General features: G+C 38.6%; 2 protein-coding genes across 5 annotated transcripts; one reads left to right on the top strand and one right to left on the bottom strand.

Annotated features, from left to right (window-relative positions):
* Window positions 1–1,300: 1,300 nt before the first annotated feature.
* Window positions 1,301–9,769, top strand: LOC137787221 (centriolar coiled-coil protein of 110 kDa-like). Of its 4 annotated transcripts, none has more exons than XM_068579549.1 (14): window positions 1,301–1,480; window positions 2,368–2,539; window positions 3,434–3,556; window positions 4,257–5,454; window positions 5,594–5,715; window positions 5,898–6,075; window positions 6,350–6,459; window positions 7,043–7,159; window positions 7,325–7,426; window positions 7,507–7,623; window positions 7,935–8,008; window positions 8,112–8,177; window positions 8,284–8,343; window positions 8,666–9,769. In XM_068579549.1, exons 2-14 carry the CDS (start codon window positions 2,393–2,395, stop codon window positions 8,739–8,741), a joined length of 2,490 nt encoding a protein of 829 aa, XP_068435650.1. In that variant the 5' UTR covers window positions 1,301–1,480; window positions 2,368–2,392; the 3' UTR covers window positions 8,742–9,769. The 4 variants fall into 4 exon arrangements, with proteins under 4 accessions (XP_068435650.1, XP_068435652.1, XP_068435648.1 ...); XM_068579551.1 differs by having other exon boundaries at window positions 1,301–1,607; window positions 5,898–6,069; XM_068579547.1 differs by having other exon boundaries at window positions 1,301–1,607.
* A 918-nt stretch (window positions 9,770–10,687) lies between these two features.
* On the bottom strand, window positions 10,688–19,609 carry LOC137786872 (nuclear GTPase SLIP-GC-like). Its single transcript, XM_068578993.1, has 22 exons — window positions 19,568–19,609; window positions 18,941–19,022; window positions 17,703–17,815; window positions 17,476–17,523; window positions 17,314–17,347; window positions 17,082–17,174; window positions 16,601–16,691; window positions 16,105–16,321; window positions 15,754–15,981; window positions 14,502–14,696; window positions 14,203–14,378; window positions 13,679–13,772; window positions 13,508–13,595; window positions 13,250–13,371; window positions 12,801–12,971; window positions 12,551–12,705; window positions 12,236–12,359; window positions 11,981–12,089; window positions 11,738–11,871; window positions 11,437–11,518; window positions 11,264–11,342; window positions 10,688–11,181 (listed from the first exon to the last, which is right to left on the bottom strand). Exons 2-22 carry the CDS (start codon window positions 19,005–19,007, stop codon window positions 11,172–11,174), a joined length of 2,430 nt encoding a protein of 809 aa, XP_068435094.1. The 5' UTR covers window positions 19,008–19,022; window positions 19,568–19,609; the 3' UTR covers window positions 10,688–11,171.
* Between the last annotated feature and the right edge of the window lie 858 nt (window positions 19,610–20,467).

Below are 20,467 nucleotides of genomic sequence, written 5' to 3'. Positions count from 1 at the left end.
ATTTGCATGTTTGTTTGTTTTTTACACTTTTACTAATTAATAATCTATTTTTAATCTTCAATCCAGAGTCTCAGTACAACCAGTTCCATAAAGTTTTGGTGAATAAAGAACCAAAACATCTGGATATTGTCCTGTGTTATGAGCAGTCCATGGCATGTGTAGGGGTGAAACTGCAGTCTTTTGGGGTAGGTTATATGTCTAATTGTGAAATATCAATATCCATGTAATTAGCCTAAAATGCTCATATGAAAACTTATACTGTGTAACTTTTGTGACAGAATTCCAAAACCACCTTCACAGAACTTGACATTGAAGCGCTACTTTTGGACAACAAGGCACATGTGCGCATTGCTCAACCTGTACACTCAAAAGATGAGTTGTGAAAACAGCAACCTTATTTTGGTTCCTATGTATGATGGCTTGTTGTTATAATCCTGTGTTTTTGTGTGTCATTCAAATAAATACATAATTGACAATTATTGTCCTGGGCTGTATATTATACCACTCACCTTTTAGCAATTTTAAATATTACAAAGAACTGTATACCCACCATAATTTAGATTAGATTAGATATGGCACATATATTGAGTGTTAAGAGTAATAATATAAAGTATATATCCATACATATATAAATTACATACATATAGATTTCATTACCAACAGTAAAAAGATATTTCTGTCCAATTGACAAACCATTTCAGATTTAATTCAGCACAACCTGGCAACAGAACCACAGGCTGATATTTTGGGCATCACACATGGTCCTGACAGAAGGCTAGAGGAGAGGTAAACAATATATGGGCCCTTAATGACCCTCTGTGCATTGTATGTCATGTTGGCACCAGAACTACCAAGAAACTATATGAATGCCTGTGTGTTGGTGAATAATTGATTATGTGATAAAACAACTGTTATTTAGGAATGTTTCTTCTACGTCCATAGAGACAGTGTATATCAAACTATAATTGCTATGAATTATCAGTATTTTATCTTAAACTGTGCACAGTCCAAATTTGATTCATTATGAGATTGTGACACAGCAAAACAAGGGCCATAGGAAGGCATATAGTGGAAAATGGGGGGTTAATAAGACAAGTGGCTCATTGTGTAATCCTGAGATGAAAAATAGGATATTGTATCCTTGCTTTAATATAACAAAGGAGGTGATTTAAGATCTAAATAATGAGGTAATCATTCGACAAATATCTCGTTCCATGTTTTACTTTCCTCTGCTACCTCTTTATCGCCATGCATGCCGTGACAACAAAAACATTCTAAAACATTTAAAAAGCATTGCATTTTCGGTATGTAAGTAAAATGGTTGACAATGGAAGTAAATGATTGACAATTGCAACATGAACAGGTCGCGTGGACCATATTGGGACGAGGCCGACGCGCAGTTGCTAGGAGGCGCTGTTGGAGCCCGGAAGAGTTGAACATGATGATGATGGGCAACCCGAGATTGAAGGAGAAACACAAGGTGCATGTTTAAGCCGCACTTTGTTGTTTCCCTGCGACATTTGTGCGCGTCTAACACTCCCGCCGTCGGGAGAAAAGGAAAGGAGATATCACTTTTTATTTTATTTTTCTCCTTTTCTTTTTTGAAGGTAAGAAAGGGGTATCGAGCAATATGCACGCGGGTGTAACGTCATCCACGGTCACTCTGCCAGGGCACATCTGCACTAAAACCTCTTTATGGTTTCAAACGATGCCGTAAAGTATCATTTAGATTAAACCGTAAAAACCTCCGGTACCAAGCTTGCTCTGTAACAGCTGGGGAACGTAACGAAAAGGAAACCCTTCCCATCTCGACCGTGCTGTCACTAGACTGTAATGAATCTATGCGACTGATGACGACCAGGTTACTGACAGCATCGTAAAGACCCCCGCTTGAATTAAAAACCTAATTTACGAAAAACTATACAGAATAAACGTCACTAATTGCAAAGCAGTTTTCATTGGAATGATGTTTTCATCTATACAGCTGTGCGGTAACGCCCCGTGTACACTACCTGTGAAGGGCTGTAATGTCCATTTGCTGACCGGCATTTCATAAATGTGAGCTGTATTGACAAGACACGCGATACCGTTTGCACTTCCATGGCACACGGAAATGCAAATCGGTCACCAGCGAGGTCTGATAGAAAGGAATGACAGGAATGTGATGAGTGCGAAGAAAACCATGAAGGGCAGACAGACCCTCTTTTGTTGTAGGCTGTTCGCCCTGCTCATCCACATGTGATCCCAGATGAGCTCCTCATAGTGATCCACACCCAGTGCAGTCTAAGTCCACTGACTAATTCCACACTCTCCATTTAATTTAACAGCTGGGTGACGAGGGCTACATGGTGTGTGTTTCCTATTCAGACTGTGGCTGCCTGGGTGTCCAGAGATGGAAGGCTATGAGAAGTTCTGTCTGCGGAGTTTGGTCGTACTGCAGGAGGAGGGGAAATTCAAGAGGACGACCTGTGAGCCACTGTGGTCCCGAAAGGCTCTCTCTGTCATCCGCTTCCATGGAAGAGCTGTGCTTTCGCCTCTGGTGAGGAAAAAATAAACATGAGACGTGCCATGAGAACTTGCAGGGGAACCAAAACAAGATGTAGCTAAACTAATTACAGTTTCTAAAGTTTCTTCACAAAAAGTGGCTAATGTATGCTTTTAAAATATGTAGTTATTGCCTGGGTCCAGATGTGTGAATACGCCAACTGATGGAAACAGAGTGTTAGTTGATCATTCTGTCTGATATCAGGACACGCCTGTTATCCAGAGCAAGTAATGTTGTTGACAGTCTGCTTCTTAATGATATAATATTTGATTGGTTGCCCTGTAAGTCTGTATATCTCTCATGCTGCTGCTGTGGCTGTGTTTTTGTTTATCTATGCAGCATAGTAACAGAAAGCATTGTTTACACTGTTCAGTCACAGTAAAATGAGAAGGATGTTATGATACACATTTCAGGCGTAAACCACAGAAGTACACAGATGTACATTGTCACAGTCTGAAGTGAGTTAAAGGTAGCTTTTAGGGTGAAACACATTTATTTTTGAGGCAATAATATATCTAAAGAACATGGGCTGAGTATAGCGTTGCAATTAGATCAGCAGTTGGCAAGGGAAAGAGAGTGGACATAACTGATGACGAGGTACATCAAGCCTGTTAGTCAGGAGAATCCATCAAGTGACCGCTGACAAAACAAGTGCCCAGGAATAGTCACATGATGAAGAGGCTAATGTGAGACTGAGGATTGCTGGATTTTTCTCTTCTACCGAAGGAGACACTAAAATATGTACAACGGAAGAGGAGTGATTGTGTTACCAGCAATAATCCTAAAATAGATCACAAACAAACCTCATGAAATATATTTTGTGCTTCTGAAATCGTGCCATAAATAGTTCTTGAATAATCTTTTCTTGTGTGTATTTTCTTTTTCCAGTTGAGTGCAGAGCAGCGTAGTGAGATGCGGAACCACAGACAGAAGGCTGTCCAGCTGGAGGTGCAGAAGATGCAGAAGAACAACCTTATGGCCCGGCTTCAGGGCATAGTGCACCTGGCTCAGGTCAGCAGCACAGTCGGGTCCTGGGTACAGACCTGTCTGTATCACAAGTCTGTGGAAAAAGCAATACGGAAGATGTTGTTTTTTTTTAATGAATGTGATATTGTGGATACCTTACAGTGTGCACTGAATTTCAGAAACACCCTTCACTAAAATTTCTTAAAGATGCCCACATGTGTAATCGGACTGTGTCAGTCCCACAATGTAGCACACAAATTAAATTACAGCCTGTCCCAGAATCTCTTGTGACATTTGCAGACTTGGATACAGGTTGTCTGACTCCACACTGTCTCTGGAAGGCTATTTTTACCTGATAGTTTAAACTGCCTCTGTGACGTGTTTGTACCTCAACCAAAGGCTGTATATGTATTTTCCCTGAAAAAACAACATCAACAATCAAGAAACAAGACTGGGCTATTTAAGAGATCTGGATTCATATCAAACATGTCACTAAAAGAGTTTCAGCTGATTCTAAAGTCTGAAATTAATTTGGATAACATACTTGACAAGTGAGTTTTTTAGTTTTGGCACTGGATTGTCTAACATTTTTTTTTACATTTAACTGTTTGTATGTCAGTGATGAATTAACTGCTTCAACCAATGTGGTTTGGGGTATATAATTCAATCAGCTGGTTATCCGTTATGGTTGATTTTTTGGATTTGAAGAATTTTTTGATGATTGATCATCATTGTCTCTGCACAGGCACCTACAGTACCAAGTGAAGATGTTGAAAAGCTGCCAGTTTGTCAATCTGCGCCAGTCAGTGGCTACACCCTGGTCACCGACTCTCTTGAACTTTCCAGAGACGCTGAATTTGGGCTTCAGACAAATGAACAGCCATGCTCTGAGACCACCATGCTCAATGGCTATAAGGAAGTGGAGGAATTGACGGTTGAGAGGGAAGAGGAGAGTGAAGAGGAAGAGGAGGATATTAGTTTGGACAGCCTTCTTAAGAGATCAAGGGAGTATGTGAAGAAAGAGCAGACTCAGCAGGAGTCCAACATTGTCCAGACAGTCACCAGCACTCCCCTGCCGGAGACTATCTGTGACCAGGAGAAGAAGAGCTGCAGTCCCATAGGGAACACAGGTTTTGAGTTTGGATTCAGTCTGCACCGTAGCCCTGTTGGCCAACCTCAAACCCAAATCCAGTATCAGAATCAGTGTGACCCCAGTCCCCAACAGTCTAGCTGCCTCTCACCTAGTTTGCCTGACCGTTGTGCTCGTCTCCCCAGTCCCCAGTCTAGCATTATCCCCCGTGCACAAAAACGCAAACCACGCCCATTTTCTACAGGGAACATCCATATCTCTTTTCCCATTGGCCCAGCAGACCTTATACCCCGAAGTCCGGTAAGGTCAGGGCAAGGTGCTGGTATTACGGATTGGGCAGAATCTCCCTCTGGGGCCATGATGTCCCCCAGTCACAGGGGCTTGGTGGGGAGTGAAAGTGATGGTGGTGTTAGCAGTGGCAATCGTCGGTCCAGCCACTGTGATACCAGTCCATTGCAGGAGCCCTGTAGTCCCATTAGTGCCTCAGGGTTTAGCCCAAAGGGACACCTTGACCATCTAGTTGCAGGATTTCGCCGGCGCTCCCACACTTTGGACAGCCAACTGCATAACAGCCACTCTGGAGTTGAGCACATAGACCGCACCCAGGAAAGGGTTCCTCGCTTCATGGCAGGAGTTACATCGATGGCTCCGAGTTGGCGCAACCCTGCAGCCCCCTTAAACCAGTCGTGTGAGGTAGATACTCCCTCGTCATCTCTGCTGAGGCCCTGCAAGACTTCTGACTTGGCGCAGGTCACACTCAGAATGGAGCCTGATGACCCTCAGGGGACAAACAATGGAAGGATCACACCAACTGTCCTCAGATATGCAGCTGAGGCAAAAGTCAACAAGACAGGTGAGTCTCTCTTGTACTATATTTACTAAACTCTACAGACGGAACATATTTCATTGCCACAGAGATCACAGTTTATCAGATTGACCGTTTTAAGGTATGAAGGATGATTTAAGGTTAATTTATTTCTGCAAATCCACAGAGGAGACCCAGATGCGAGCATTGGCTCTGGAGGACATGCAAAGGCGTCTGGAGGAGGAGCATTCCTTGCAGATGTCTCTCCTCCTGGCTGAGCAGGAGAAAGAGCAACAGCACCTCTGTCTGGTCAGCACCTCACATCACAGATTCTCTATTCTAAATTGAAGTAGATACCTTTTTTTGTGTAGTGCTTTATCCGTTATTTTACAGATTGGCAAGAATGATTTAGTTGTTTAGTTGCAACGTATTCTCTTTCGCTTAGGGTTAAAGTACTGACGTGTTTGTCTCCGGTATACGCATGTGTTCAGGAGCTCGAGGAGACAGATAGAAGACTGAAGGAGCAGGGGCGTGTGCGGCCTTTGAGCGCGGATGCTTGTGGGTGGAATTCTCGGTCCGTGAGTGACAGCCGTCCTGTCGTGAGCCCTTGCTGCCCAGGACTAAGCCTTGCACACACACCATCGGAACCATCACAGAGACACAGTATGGGTACCACTTCACCATGCTCACTTATTACTGTGTTGGAATTTGTAAAACAGTGTTGACAAAAGACAAAAGAGTAATATGGTCTATTCCTTCTCATTATAACTACTTCTATTTCGGACAACTCTTCATTCTCCATTTAAACAAGATAAATTGGAGAAAGAGCAGCATATGAAGTCTGCGTGTGAGGAAGCCGCAAGTGACGGCAATTCCAAACCCGCAAACATCTCAAAATACAGAGGGTCAAACACCGAAATTGAAAGTATGTTTCTTTCTCCAGGTTTTCCGAGTCCTGTAAGTTCCAGTGCGTCCTCTCCCTCTATCCAGCCTCCCGTTTATCTGTGGGGACCTACATGGGCAGTTAGCAAACCTCGAGCGAGGCTAAGTCTGGTAGGAATGCACAGGTAGACAAGAGGATGTGTGTGTGTGATTGCATATGTTATACATGTTGGGATCTGGCTGCTGCAGGTTTGGTTATTGTCATTTATTATTGATATTAATACAATTATTAAAAACAATAGGATTATTAACATAGATTATTAATATTGGCGCACCACCCTGGTGATTTTACTGATAAAATGCAGTCTACCAAATTTACTCGTGTTGGTGGATTTAAACGCATCACAACTCATCAGTGTGGGCCAACACTATTACAGCAGCAGGCAAAATAATTATATTCCACAGCGCTAAGCAGGACTGTAAAATACATAACACGGTAACAGTGACGTTAACTTAAACAAACAAAGCAGGTTACAAAAACAAGTACACTGGACTCTCACACTGGACAAATCTCACACTCAGCTGAGTTCTTAACACCTGATGGGCGTTTGGCGCAGTTTCATAGGCTTTTCTTTTTACATGTCGACCTCTCATGGTGAAGTCCCAAAACATATTAGATGGACGTTTATTTTACAAACCCTCTCTGTGCTTCTACCTTCACGTTGACATCTTCTTGTATCATCTTGTTGTCCAGGTTATGACCGCAGAGCAGCAGAGAGCCTTCTGTCGAATCGGTGCCATCATTCGCGGCTTCCTCACTCGCAGACTGCTCAAAACAGAGAAGGTCAAACACCTGCGGCAGACCATCATGGTGAGATTACACATTTCATACAAATAACACTCTAAAAATGTGCACAACCAATTGAAAACTGCAATGTGATTGTTAATAAGGAGTTCATTAATAAATGAATCATCATGTTAGTGACTGAGAAAAACTGTATGTTTGGCAATGTGTACTGTATATGTGTGTGCTTAGGATACACAGGAGTTCATCCGTTCGTTCCAGACTGAAGCTCCACAGAAAAGAAGCCCCTGCTCAGCACAAGATCGCTCCCTGCAGGAGAGAGTTAGAGCCCAGGTATGAATGTGTAGTTACTGTCTAGAGACAGCAGAGGTCCATCTTACGTTGTGTTTACATGTGCACCTTTTGTCCCTCAGCTACGTGCAGCTCTTTATGACATCCATGATATCTTCTTTGAAATGCCTCTCTGGGATCGATCAGCATTGCTGCAGCAGGACAGGGAGCTCCGAGCAGAGAGGAAGCTGCGAGACATGGTAACCTGTCAACCAATCAATCACATCAATCCGTCTCTTAACTTGAGTTTGTACTTGTGCTTGGTGAGCAGTGATGCATTTGCCTGGTCAATTTGTGTAATGTTAACCAAAGTATGAATCAAGCCAGTTATGGCTGTTATTATCGGTTGAGATCTGTTGATAGCTGGTGGTACTTTAAAAGCTTATCATGATGTACTGTATTTATATTACACCTTGAATACACTTTACTACACACTGTTGGGTGGCAACCTGCCTTGCCTTATACCAGTGGTCCAGTCATAAACCATGACTCTTACTGACTGTATCAAAAGGAGAAAGCCAAGGGCCCCAAGGAGAGAGTGCTACTTTCTGCTGCCACACAAAAGTCTCTGGTCAGGAAAAAGAGGTAAGATGAGAAAGAGGAGCTTTACATTTAGATGCTAATGTGTTTGATGATGAGATCCAGGGACCGCCAGTGTTTTTATTGTATGTGTTTGGTTCTTCTCCAGGGTCGGCGAATCCCCGTCAATTGCTAGAAAGAAGCAGCAGAAGCCAAAGAGCCCCACCACTAACAGGTGCTCAATACTGTCTGGTTTTGATCGTTATACTGCAATTTCCTGTGTTTAATGTTTTCCACAAAATGTGTTCTCTTAATACTTCTACTTCTTTCTTTATTCCCAGAGTCCTGAAGCCAAGCCAAGGCCCAAATTCTGCTATTCCAGGCCAGTTGAACGGCCAGGGGTGAGACTTATCTCACCATTACTGCAAAGTGCCTCATCTTGCTATCATAAAACACATAAACTGCCACAAAGAACTTCCAATAAAGTTGGTTGCCTTACTTAAATCTCTGTGCTCCTTTGGATCTAAGCTCTGAAGTCTCTCCAGATTGCACTTTTCATATTTCATATGCTGATTTATAATGTATTTTGTGTATCAGAAACAATCCAGAAGTGAATGTCATGCTTTACTAACCAATGAACTGTAATTCCCTTACGTTATGTGCCTCAGCTTTCACAGACGACTTTAAAGCAAGCAAAGTATAACAGTGGCTTATTCTTCTCAGGAGCTGGCACAGAAAGACCCCAGAGGAGAGAGTGAGACGCTCAGACAGCCTGAAGAAGCAGCACTCGGTGGGTTAACAGGTGACTCCACTTCCCCCGACCTGTGAACTTGAATTTTTAGTCTTTGAATACAAACCTTTGCTCCACTTAAAGTCCAGTCTGTGCTGCTAATATGATTGTACCTTCTGAAACTCAAATGATTGTAATCACTACCATACATGAGCTCATTGGGATACATCATCACAATGTCATTGTGTTTTATTGTTGGAGCTTGCTGAAAAGGTTTTTCAGTGACAACAACTGCATTGAACACAAAACTCACATGGAGGTTGATACTGTCTATTAGGCACATTTTACACTTTGAAGAAGAAGAAAAAGCAAGTTAGTCTATTTAAATGCAAGCTAGAAGAAAGTCAGGGCTAAAGGGAAATCATTTGTATCCGTGCCTAAGAGCATTGCCTTTTCTATCTGTAACATATTAGCATGCATATAGGTTGTGTTCATAAACATCTAGTGCTTTTAGCTGTATGATCATTTACAAATTGAATTTCATGCTGACGGTCACATGCAAGTATTTACGTGAGTATAATACATTCATTAGAAGTGTTTTGTTCAAGGGCTTCAAGTACCTGTTTGTGCTTTGTTTCTTTATTAAAAGGTGCTGACTGAGTTTACATTACGCATTACTACAACATTGGTGAGGTATCATTTTTTCACAGTGGCACACTGTTACATTTATGTAGCTTCACACAACAGGAGATTCACAGCAGACACTGAATAAAACTAAATTATGGAGACGATTGAGTCAACAGCATGCCATGCCTCTCTGTACGTTTGCCCTCATTGTCCACTGCCCATGTCAACACTGAGGGTCAGACTCTAAGTATAAGAATATTCATGTGAATATATTATTGTTAAGGAATCGGTACACCCACTAGTTCACTGTGATCCCACAGAGACTTTCTGTCGGCGTCAATAGTATTCAGTGTCTTGATGTTGTTAGCTGTCATTGCTGTACTCTCTTTAAAAAATGTTTTTGCTTTTTCATTTTAAATGCCAAATTGTAATGTTTTCTATGACCAGAATAAATTCTGAAATGATTTGAATTTTATAGACTATATTTGCTTCTGTGATCCCTCTTTTCAAGTTTATATAGCGCATATATAATTACATTAAGTTATTATTTTTCTTGGACAGTAATGAGAAAGGAACTGTGTGTCTGCATGTCCCATTTCATTGCATCAGTGAGTATCACTCTGAAGCATGAACAGTACAATACATTGAATTACCATGAATCCTGAATAAATAACAACACACCTTTACTAAACCTGTTTGTACATGAAGAGCATCATCAGGACAAACCGACAAATCATTTGGATATTAACCTTTTAAAGGGAAAATCCCAGGAGAGACCAAGCAGACAACCTCAGAAAGCAACAAGACTGGACTTTGGTTAGAATGCATGAAATACAATCAAGTTTTATTGTGTTTTTAGAATAATATGGTGATTAAAAGTTACAAAAGTTGAATGATACAAACATAAGTAAAAACATCCTCTCTAAATTATCTTAAAAGAAAAACCTTTTCAAAACACCGAAAAGAGAAAAAAGATGAACCCACTAAAATGAAAGCCCTTAACCTCTGCTGTTTCATTCTTTTTATATTGTTTTTACTTGGATCTGGTTAACAACCAAATATGATTTTACGCAGTGTTGCAACAATATTTTTTAAATATCTTGTGATGCAGTGCTGTCTGACTTTTGGGCTTTTTATCTTTAAGATCCTTTTACAAAATGAAAGACAAAGAAGCCAAAGTACATGTGTCACTTTGAAAGTCAACTTTGGACAGTACACCATATCAGATGATGTAAATGCTTTTAGAATCACTGTAGATTAAAACATAACAATTAGACAGAAAATAATGAGGAAAATAGTCCTTGCACATTACATTTCATTTAGAGAAAAGGTCAGATCATTCTTTTATACGCCTAAAGTCTTTGTCAAATCCAACATATACTTTTTGTCTGTGATCAAGGTTCAGGATTTATAATAAACACCCATAAAATCATTGAAACTTAAATTATAATCAACAAATACTAAACTACAATAAAACATGAAAAAACATTAAAATAAATTCAATAAGAGTACTTTTTTTTTTTTACATCAATAAAAACCGAATGCATCTGTGACATCATAGTGGACTGGTTGACTGTACCGTGTAAACCACAATGTACCAGTTTTGAATTTGACTTATTTTTCGGGACCTTTGCTGCAGGACATCCCGCTCTCTCTCCCCACACAGTTTCTGTCTGCTCCTGAACTTTAATCAATTGAAAGCAAAAATACCTTTCCAGATATTGAACATATAACATCTGCATTTAATTCACACAAAGCTAATGCAAAGCACATATAAAGAAAACACTGAAAGAGAATAAGATGACTTCACAAAAAGGGTTGAGACCAAATCCAGAGGCCTCTTGTCTCTAATCATCGTGCACACAGGGCTCTTCAGTCGATACTGTAATAAAAAGCATTGTTAGCATTAATCACAACAGCTCCACCAGAAGGGATTATTATTATTACTTTAACAGCAGTTTTACCAAATTATTTGTTCTTCATCTGGATTTCCCATCAGTTCTTTGTAGTGGTTCTTCACCATCTGAAGCTCATCTTTAACATCTAGAAAAAATACAATGTCAACATCAAGTTCACTCACTTTCAATCAAATATTTCTAGTGATTGTCATGTTTTTATTTTGTTTTGTTGTCTTTACCTGGGATTGAGACGCCATCTGTCTTGAGCGACAGCTCGATTGATTCCTGCATCGTTTTTTTCAGATCCTCCAGGATGTCCCTCTAAGTCAGGATCAAAATATTTATCACTCAGCCAAAATATGTATTAGACTAATAACAATGAATGTTTGTGAAAGTGCCTGCAGAGTTTTAGTAGCAAAAGCAGCATTCAAAAAGATGCATATTCCACTTAAATATATGATAATCAAGAATTGTAGGTAAAGATAAACTGCATGTTTCATTAAATCCTCATCGTATGATGTTTTATAAAATGTTACAAACCATCAAGTCCTTCAGCTGGCTCAACATAACCTCTTTAGCTCTCTGAAACATGACTTTCTTTGACTCAAGCACGTGCTTCACAATGATGCTCCTCATGGTTTCCAGACTGCCGGCTCCTCTTATTTTTTTTGCATCTACAATTAAAAAAACAAAAAAAGTATTTCTATGGATTCTGCACGATTATGATGTAAAAAATTACCATGTTTACAGTGTCAGGTTTTATGTCATGATCTTTTATCGTACCATCATAGCATGGCTGCATGCTTGTCTCAATTGTTGCCGTCAGACTGCTGTAGATCGTTTTCTTACGATCGCGGATGATTTTGTTGAGTTTTGTCTTTATCTTCTCTTCCTAAGAGAGAGAAAATATGAATTGTAGATCAACATATTTTACATAAAATTAAGATAATATCGAAACAAGGTTCATCTGTTTTTTTTCCCCAAGATTTTATCTGAAATCGAGTAAAATATTTTATTATTACTATTGTCTTCTTTTACCTCTGTGTTGAGAAATATCAGTTGCAGTTCGACATCTTTGTACTCTGGCTTCTTTATCATCATCTTCGTGTCAAGTGAAAACAAATTGAGGACTCCGTTGAATTGTCCACCTTCTCCTTCATTTCTGAAACATGTGAACACGTTTAAATGTTCCATAATGCATCATTGACAAGTTTGCATTTCAATAATTTAATTTGTATGTATGTTTTATATCACATAACTGTATAATGTATAATTTGTTAATTCAAAGCATTCTCTATAGTTTGTAAAATTAGCCACCACAGGATTTTACGTCTTTATCGAGTCATTTCTTACGGGAAGGTCTTCTTGAATTTCTCATCAATGCTCTCAGTCAGGCATGAAGATAACTTCATATTGAGGTTGATTTGTTTCTTCTTTTTTGGTTTGTGGGTGCCATTGTGCTGTACGATGCACTTCAGTGTACTGTGGAAACCACTACCGGACTTATTCTGAAACAAAACAAACAAAAGAGACACATTTTAAAGACATTTATAAGTGCAACATCTATTGTAATGATGTTTTTATACACAATTAAAATACGTACAGGATTTATGACTGACTTCAATTTTTCCTCACATGAACTTTCAGATTTCTCAACCCCCTCCCTGAGGCACTTTTCAAATGCCTGATAAGTCCCTTCCATTGTTTTCTTGACTTTATCAAGTGCATCCCTCATTTTTTGTTTAAGGTCTGTGCACACAGCTGTCTTGTCAGCCTGAAATCAACAAGACATTCAATATTTAAAGCAATGAAACTATACTGCTACGACTGGGTTTACTTGATTTATTCACATTTATACACATTTTTATTTCGTCGTTATGCAGCCTCTCTGAAGCAACAACAGGAAAACAACTAACTTGATTGCTGATTGTATTTATGGGTGACATTACATGTAAGACGTTTATCTTTGACTTTACCATGTTTTCACATTATTTTCTCTCAATATGAATAATGATTAAAGACAAAGAAAGATATTGTATAACTTGATTTTACCCCGTCTGTAAGCCTGGCCCCTTGAATTAGAGAGAGAATCCCAACAGCTCCAGACACATAGTTTAATGTCACTGAGTGACAGTCATTGAGACCCTGCAGATATTCCTGAAGTTTGGGTATTTCTGTAAAAGAAAATGCAGTTTGCATCTTAAACACAACATACTCAAATTGAAATGCCAGAATCCATTCATTCATTTTGGTTTGTTTTGTTAAAGTAAAATAAATCAAAATGTGGTCATATAAAGAGACTTCACCTACCAGTGTCATCTGCATCTAGGATTGTCTTTTTTAGAAACTCGAAGGAGCTCACTGTGAACGCTTTGAAACTTTCATCACTGAAATGTTTCTGAAAATCAAAAGTTTAGATTTTAAGGTATGCTTGCAGTTGTAGAAACTCTGTTTTACTTCCTGTCAGTCTATAAAACTCACCGTAACCTCGTTTAAGTTGTTGAATTTTTCTCTCACTTCTTTCTTGGCTTGATCATTTGTTTCCAATATGAAAGCACGAGCATCAGTTGGTGAACTAAATTACAAAATATTTGTATTAATTGGCACCTTATATTGTATTTTTTTGCATCCAGAATGCACCGGCAGCTCGCGCTGCAAGATCAGCAGACCCGGATTGAACATTAATCGCGCATGCGCAAAGCCGCCGCTGTTATACCTGTCAGCACTTATTGCTTTTGTATAAAGTGAATCAATGGCTGGTCTTTAAGATCTTTAAGGTAAGCAACAGACTGAACATGGACCAAAGGAGTGTTACTACTTAACAGTACCTGTTCAATATATATATATATAGATAGATAGATAGATAGATAGATAGATAGATAGATAGATAGATAGATAGATAGATAGAGAGAGAGAGAGGCTATAGAGTGGTTTCATAACCACTTAAAAATTTCACACAGTAACTTTAATATGCATATGCACTTTTGGCATCTTAAATCACTTACTGATGTTCTGGATCTTTACTTTCATCAGATTTGGTGCAGATAAAGTGAATCTGCTGACACTGGCCAGCATTTCCCATGAAGCTACAGGCACTTGTCAGGATCTCCCAGGGTTCTTTCTCTGATACAGCTCGATTTATGTCAGCCACGACCCACACAGTGGAACAACTTCCAACGACCTGAAGGGACATGACAGCAAGTTAATGATGATGGTTATCAGTACTTTGTAATAATAACATGATGTCACAGTTTGCAGACAACACAGTGATACATAATAAACAGCATTTCATGTGATAAATTACCGTTTTCCACATCTTGTCTCTGCTCTTGTTACAGTCACCATTTCCAGGAAGATCCACAAGTGTGACATGCTTCAGAAGATCATTATTTGGCACCCTGATAGTCACACACTTCACGAGGGGCCAATACAACTTTTTTACTCCATCTTTTGAGCCACTTTTTATATATATGACTAATTTTGCAGATAGCTCTTCAGCCTGTAATAAATAATGAAATGTGATTAAGGCAACATGTCATTGAAACAACAAAAGCAAAAAGATACATTTGGATTAACAAATATTAAATACCAAACCTGAAGTGGATACAAAAGTTACATTTGTGTTGACAATTAGGTTCTCAATTAGATTTTGAGTGTCTAAGAATATCTAGCAAGTGTGTTTATCATCGGATCAAAATCCAGCTTCCCCGTGTTTCATGTTGACTCTTAACAGTCAGCAGACCCGGTCTGATGACTACGTTTACATGAAGGTTTAAATAGATAGAACATGTAAGGCACAAGATTTGGTCCTAGTCCCTGTGAAGTCTATTAAAATCAACCAGATAAAGAATCAAGCTGTGCAATAATTATATATCTTTCTTGAAGGGCACCAAAGACAATCACCTCCGTTCTGTCTTTATTTAGCAAGAGATCAATTGATTTTGTTTAATGCAGTGATGAAGTGAATCAATGGTTGCACAGTTAAGTGTCCCTTTATGAAAAGGGATCATGAATATACCGAATCGACGGGGGTCAAGTACTGATCCTTGTGGTACTCCATCAGTCATGTTTACTTGCTTAGGAGTAAGTTTGACGATTGACATGAAATAATTATTATCATTAATTTTACCAGAAAGATGAACACAGCTTTCTAGTAAAATGTGAACAAAAGCAGATAATATAATGCAAATAATATGCATATTATAATGCATTTAATCTTAATGTAAAGTGTTTGGGCACAAGCATAGAGGAAAAATCGTCATTGGATTTTGTCAAAAGAGTTGTGAACTTGTACTTAGTTATTGGTAGAAACACTGAATATTTTAATAAAGGGTCAATGTTATACGGGTTTGTAGTTATCGAGGACAGTGGGTCAAAGCCACGCTTTTTCAAAGTGGAACATTACACAGACAGATTTTACTTTTTAACTTATTGAACTCCAAATGAACTAAACCAACCTGGAATGGCGAGGCAGTGTGCATACACATAAACCACAATTAAATGTCACTGTCAGGCAGATAGGAAGGCTTCTTATGAAGATTTGTACTCTTACTTACTGTTTCGCCTGTCAGCATCTTCCTCTTGGGATGGAGAAATTCTTGGATCTCTTTGAGATATCTGCCATCCGCGAGGTCTTTAGGAGATTTGTGTTTCCACTCTTCTCCATACAGAGCTGACAGCTTCTCCCCAATGTCCGGATAATCATCTTTTTCATTCTGATCACTTTTCTGATCCACGTAATCCCGAAGGAAATTTGTAGAGGACCACAACTCATCTTTCCATTCCTAAATAAAATAAAATAAAAATAGCTTTCACTTTAGTAAATTAAATTGCATGCTGTATTTTGTCAGCCACATCATATATTTCTAAATGGCTTCAAGTCAACAAACATATTCAGCTAATTTTACCTCTTCTGTAATGAACTCAATGTCTGCCTCATACTTTGAGTTCTCCATGTTAGCCTCCACTTTAATCATGACTGATGTACATGCACTGATACGACCAGAGGGCAAGAGATTCTTCACTCCAATGACAGCATTTATCAAAGAGCTCTTTCCAGCCCCGGTTCTGCCAAAGACACCGACCATCTCCCTCTTGTCTGTCTCCAAATCACAGATTTGTCTCCTGTCAAAAAATAGTTTAAGTGTGGGTTAATGTATGCCAAACACTTAAAAACACTGAACGAATCTGTCAACATGAGAAAGACATCCATCTATGACTAGCCCCCTTTAGCATATTGTACTATATTCAGTAATAATAATTTGCGGGAAAAGTTGGGTTAATTAAGACTTTTTTTAAACCCATGATACCTAGCTCAAAACTACTAAAGCTGTCTTAGTAAAACTAGCCCCTGGTCAGGAGTGGAATCAGGCAACAATAATGTGAAAAATGTAATAAACTTACCTCAGGAAGTTGTTGAGCTCGTTGTCTTTTTTAGGTATTTTGTAATCAACATATCTCATGATGTGTTTCACATCAGACAGTAATATTTCTTCTGTCAGAGTGAAAGTAAAGAAGTGTTCAGCAGGAACCATGAACCAGTGTATGACGTAAGCAGGAATGCACAATGAAATGCTTCAGAGTGGATCATCAGGTTTATACTGTGGCAGATTAGCGATGGATAAACCACAGTCTTGGTTCAAAACATCATACAGTTAAAAGCCACAGTTAAATTTACATTGTAGCATCCACAGTGTTGTGATGGATGCCTGTATATATGCTGCTGACTGATTGGGGTTGTCTGATAGGATTACAAACGGCAGCAAATCAGAGTATTTTCTGTGGCCACGATATAGAAAACGACATTTGCTTTGTAAGTAAGATAATTACAAATATTTAATCCTGTAGTAAATTGTAGGTTGTCATTGTTTTAGATTATAAATACCTGTGTATGATCCTGGTTTTCGTTCAAGTCGTGGTTTTTTAGTTGGGGATTGGCATTGGCTGGACTCACCCTGAAGATCCAAGCTTCTCTTTCCTTATTGAAAAAAATGAGAAGCAAAGTTTGTTGTTTACAGTATTAGTAAAGTTGCTTATAGTCAAAGCAAGATATTACAGCCTTTATTAAAAACTTTAATAACCAATGCATGTGATAAATAAGATAAAGTGTATCTCACCTTCATCACTTGTTCCACTGGTGGACGGATGAACCTGAAGGTGAACATGAACATGTGTGTGTTAAATCAATACTAAGTGGCCATGTAAAGGTCTGAGCGGACTTCGACAATATGATCTATATTACTACAATGAATGCCTGATTAAAACTTTATTCAACTTACTTGAGTAAACGAATCAACTGTTTCTGGATTTGCTGTGTTTTGTTCCTTCTGGTGATACAAAAAATAGTTGCAAATCCATAAAAGTAAATAAATGTTACAATTCCAGCTCATGCTATTATTGTTAATAAAATATTATTTTCAATTAGGTGTCATGAAACCTTTATAAAGAAACCTCTGCTCCTGTAAATTATAAATACAGAATGCGTGTGCACAGTACAGAACATTACCTTTAACACCTTGAGTCTCTTCTTGAATATAGCCCTTGGCCCCATAAATGGGATTAAGTCGGCGATTTCTTGATCATCCAGACAGTAAAGACTTTCTTTGGTAATAAATTGTTCTGCAATTTAAAAAACACACCATCATGCAAGAATACATCTCAAACTGCTGTAGACAACTATTATAAGAAGACTAAAATAGGTGTTGGTTCAGCTGTTAACTTTATTTTTTTAACACTTTAAAAACACGCCATTTCCTTGAAAATTACATATCCAAACTAAAAAGGCTGTATCTCTGCAACCACAAGGCCTATTTGAATACTTGTGGTTATAATAAAAGGCTACACATGTGAGATTTTGTTCAGATGTGTAAATATCAGTCTATTTATTACTGGTAGAGAGTAAATGAAGAGGACACACAGAAAAAAATTAAAAGGTTTCAGGTCCGCCTAGAAAAAAAGCAATTTCAGGATAATTATTTCTTTGAAATGATGCGGCTGTAAGGTTTAATTCTAACACAAATCATAGCACAATATGTGAACATTCCGTCTGCAAAGGTTGACTTTGATAAAGTCAAGCAGAACAAAGTAAGAGAGGGTTTACAGAGAAAATTCAGGCGAAGTCTCTAAAATTTGCATTGGGGAAAATCTGCGCACATTTGCACACATCTGTGAGATCTGAATTTTCTCATGTACCAAACCATATATTTCACTTGTATATTAGTTATGGTGTGTTTAATCTATCCAAGTACAGAAGTTTTGAGCTCTTATTTTTCATAATACAAGCTATGATTTACAGTTTTATATAACAATCGCTCAGTCTTCCCCCCCAGGAGGGGATGGTTAAATTAAGAGTATTACAGCCTGAATATAGCGTAAATTTATTCTAATTGTATTTTATTTATTTGTCCCTCTAGTCTTGATTTCAGTGCCAGTGAGCTCTTCATCTCAATAACATACAAGATACAGAACAGCAGTTACTCAGCTTAATTCATTTAATTTAACAGTGTGAATATGTCCATGATCTTTACCTTTAGAGCTTTTTTATTCTCTGAACAGAGACAATAATTTTCAGTTTTAGTCAACACTGATCGCTCACATTATCTTAAAACTATCTCTATCAAGCAGAACAACATTGCAGCATTTTTTTATAGTTCTATTAGTTTTGTAGATGATTAGATGTTTCAGTATTTGGAAGTCATATGAACAAACTCTGTGCCCCAAAAAAGAGGCATAGTAATACTTTACCTTCAAATCTTTCTATCAACTGGCTGAGACCACATTCAGTTAATATACCACAAACAAAATCATCCATGACCACAACCGGCAACTGGAAGGAAAAGAAATAATCATGTTTTAAATCAACCACTGCAACTTTGGATAGTTTTAGTCAAATACATTTCACTGAGGGAAAATAAGGAGTTATGAAACTGCTATTAGCAGACTCGAAGAGTTGTCCAGAGTAAAGATCAAGAGTCACGTCATAAGAAACCAGAGAAAACAACAGAAACACACTGAAAACCTCGCAACATGCTTCACGTTACTGCCGTCAAGTGAGCCCTCATCCGCCGAGTGCACGCACACACACACACACACACACACACACACAGAGAGAGAGAGAAACCCCCCCCCCCCACCCCCCCACCCCCACCTCACATGCTCTGCCAATCACAGGCACGCTCGTAGGTAGCTAGGATGACAGGCTTTACAGCAACACAGCTCACGCGACAATCACTGACCTCCTGAACGCAGTAATTACAATAACCAGTCAATTGAGCTAGAACACTTATTTCTGTAAACACAATAATACATTAAACATAACAGGTTAACATTTCATGTATCTGAGTCCGTTACAATATAAACTACAGCTCTTACCTGCGGCGTGGAGGCTGCAGATGTAGATCAGTGGCTGTTCTCCAGGCTTTTGGCGGGCACAGTCCTTTGTTCTCAGTAGTTATCCAACACTGCACACAATAAACGAAACCTAAAGTGTTGTTGCTTCCTCGTTCTGAAACTCCTCCCATGATACATTTCCCTTCTGAACTATGTCTTCATTTTATTCGTTCTCATACAAATTGTCAACATAATGTTGTGTTCTGCGCCACAACTATTTGTATGTACTTTTTTCTCTAATCACGTGGGTAAAATGATGTTTAATTGACCTTTTTTTTATTTATTTTTTTTTACATTAAACTGATGTTTAATAAACAAAATATACTGAGAAGAACTTCAAATATTCAAGAACTTCAGACTCCAGAGAATGAATCCTAAAAATGTTGAGGATCTTTTAACTTTATCTAATGCTATAAACTGTAGAACAGACACAAGACAAGACAAGACAAACTCACTTCCCTCTATACGCCTCATCTACTTTGATTAAGTTTTTCTTTAGAACACTTATATGACTTCCTGCCAAAGGTACCAAGTGTTGATCAATGACGTAGAGTCCAGAATAGAATATTTATATGATAGACATGATTGGGCCAGCTCATTCAGTATTTCATTTGAACCCTTATGAGCCTTCCTCATCCAAACATACCAAGTATGTCATGGTGAATGTTTGTGAAATGTGTATAAAAGTCAAGAATATAATATTTGCATTTGATAGAATGATGCAGCTATATGAATTTAGCTGGCAAGACATAAAGAATACTGAATATTTTACAATGCACATATCATATAGTAGCTTCAATGAAGAGCTGGAACAACATGATAAACAATACAAATGTGAAACTGTCAGATGATTTCTTCTGTTGCTCTGGACTCCTTTACACT

Source organism: Clinocottus analis, unplaced genomic scaffold, assembly GCF_023055335.1.
Source record: "Clinocottus analis isolate CAN_PGR_092001 unplaced genomic scaffold, fCliAna1.0.p SCAF_16, whole genome shotgun sequence".
Taxonomy (NCBI): domain Eukaryota; kingdom Metazoa; phylum Chordata; class Actinopteri; order Perciformes; family Cottidae; genus Clinocottus; species Clinocottus analis.
The sequence above is the reverse complement of the archived record's forward strand: the minus strand, read 5'-3'. Positions and strand labels throughout refer to the sequence as shown.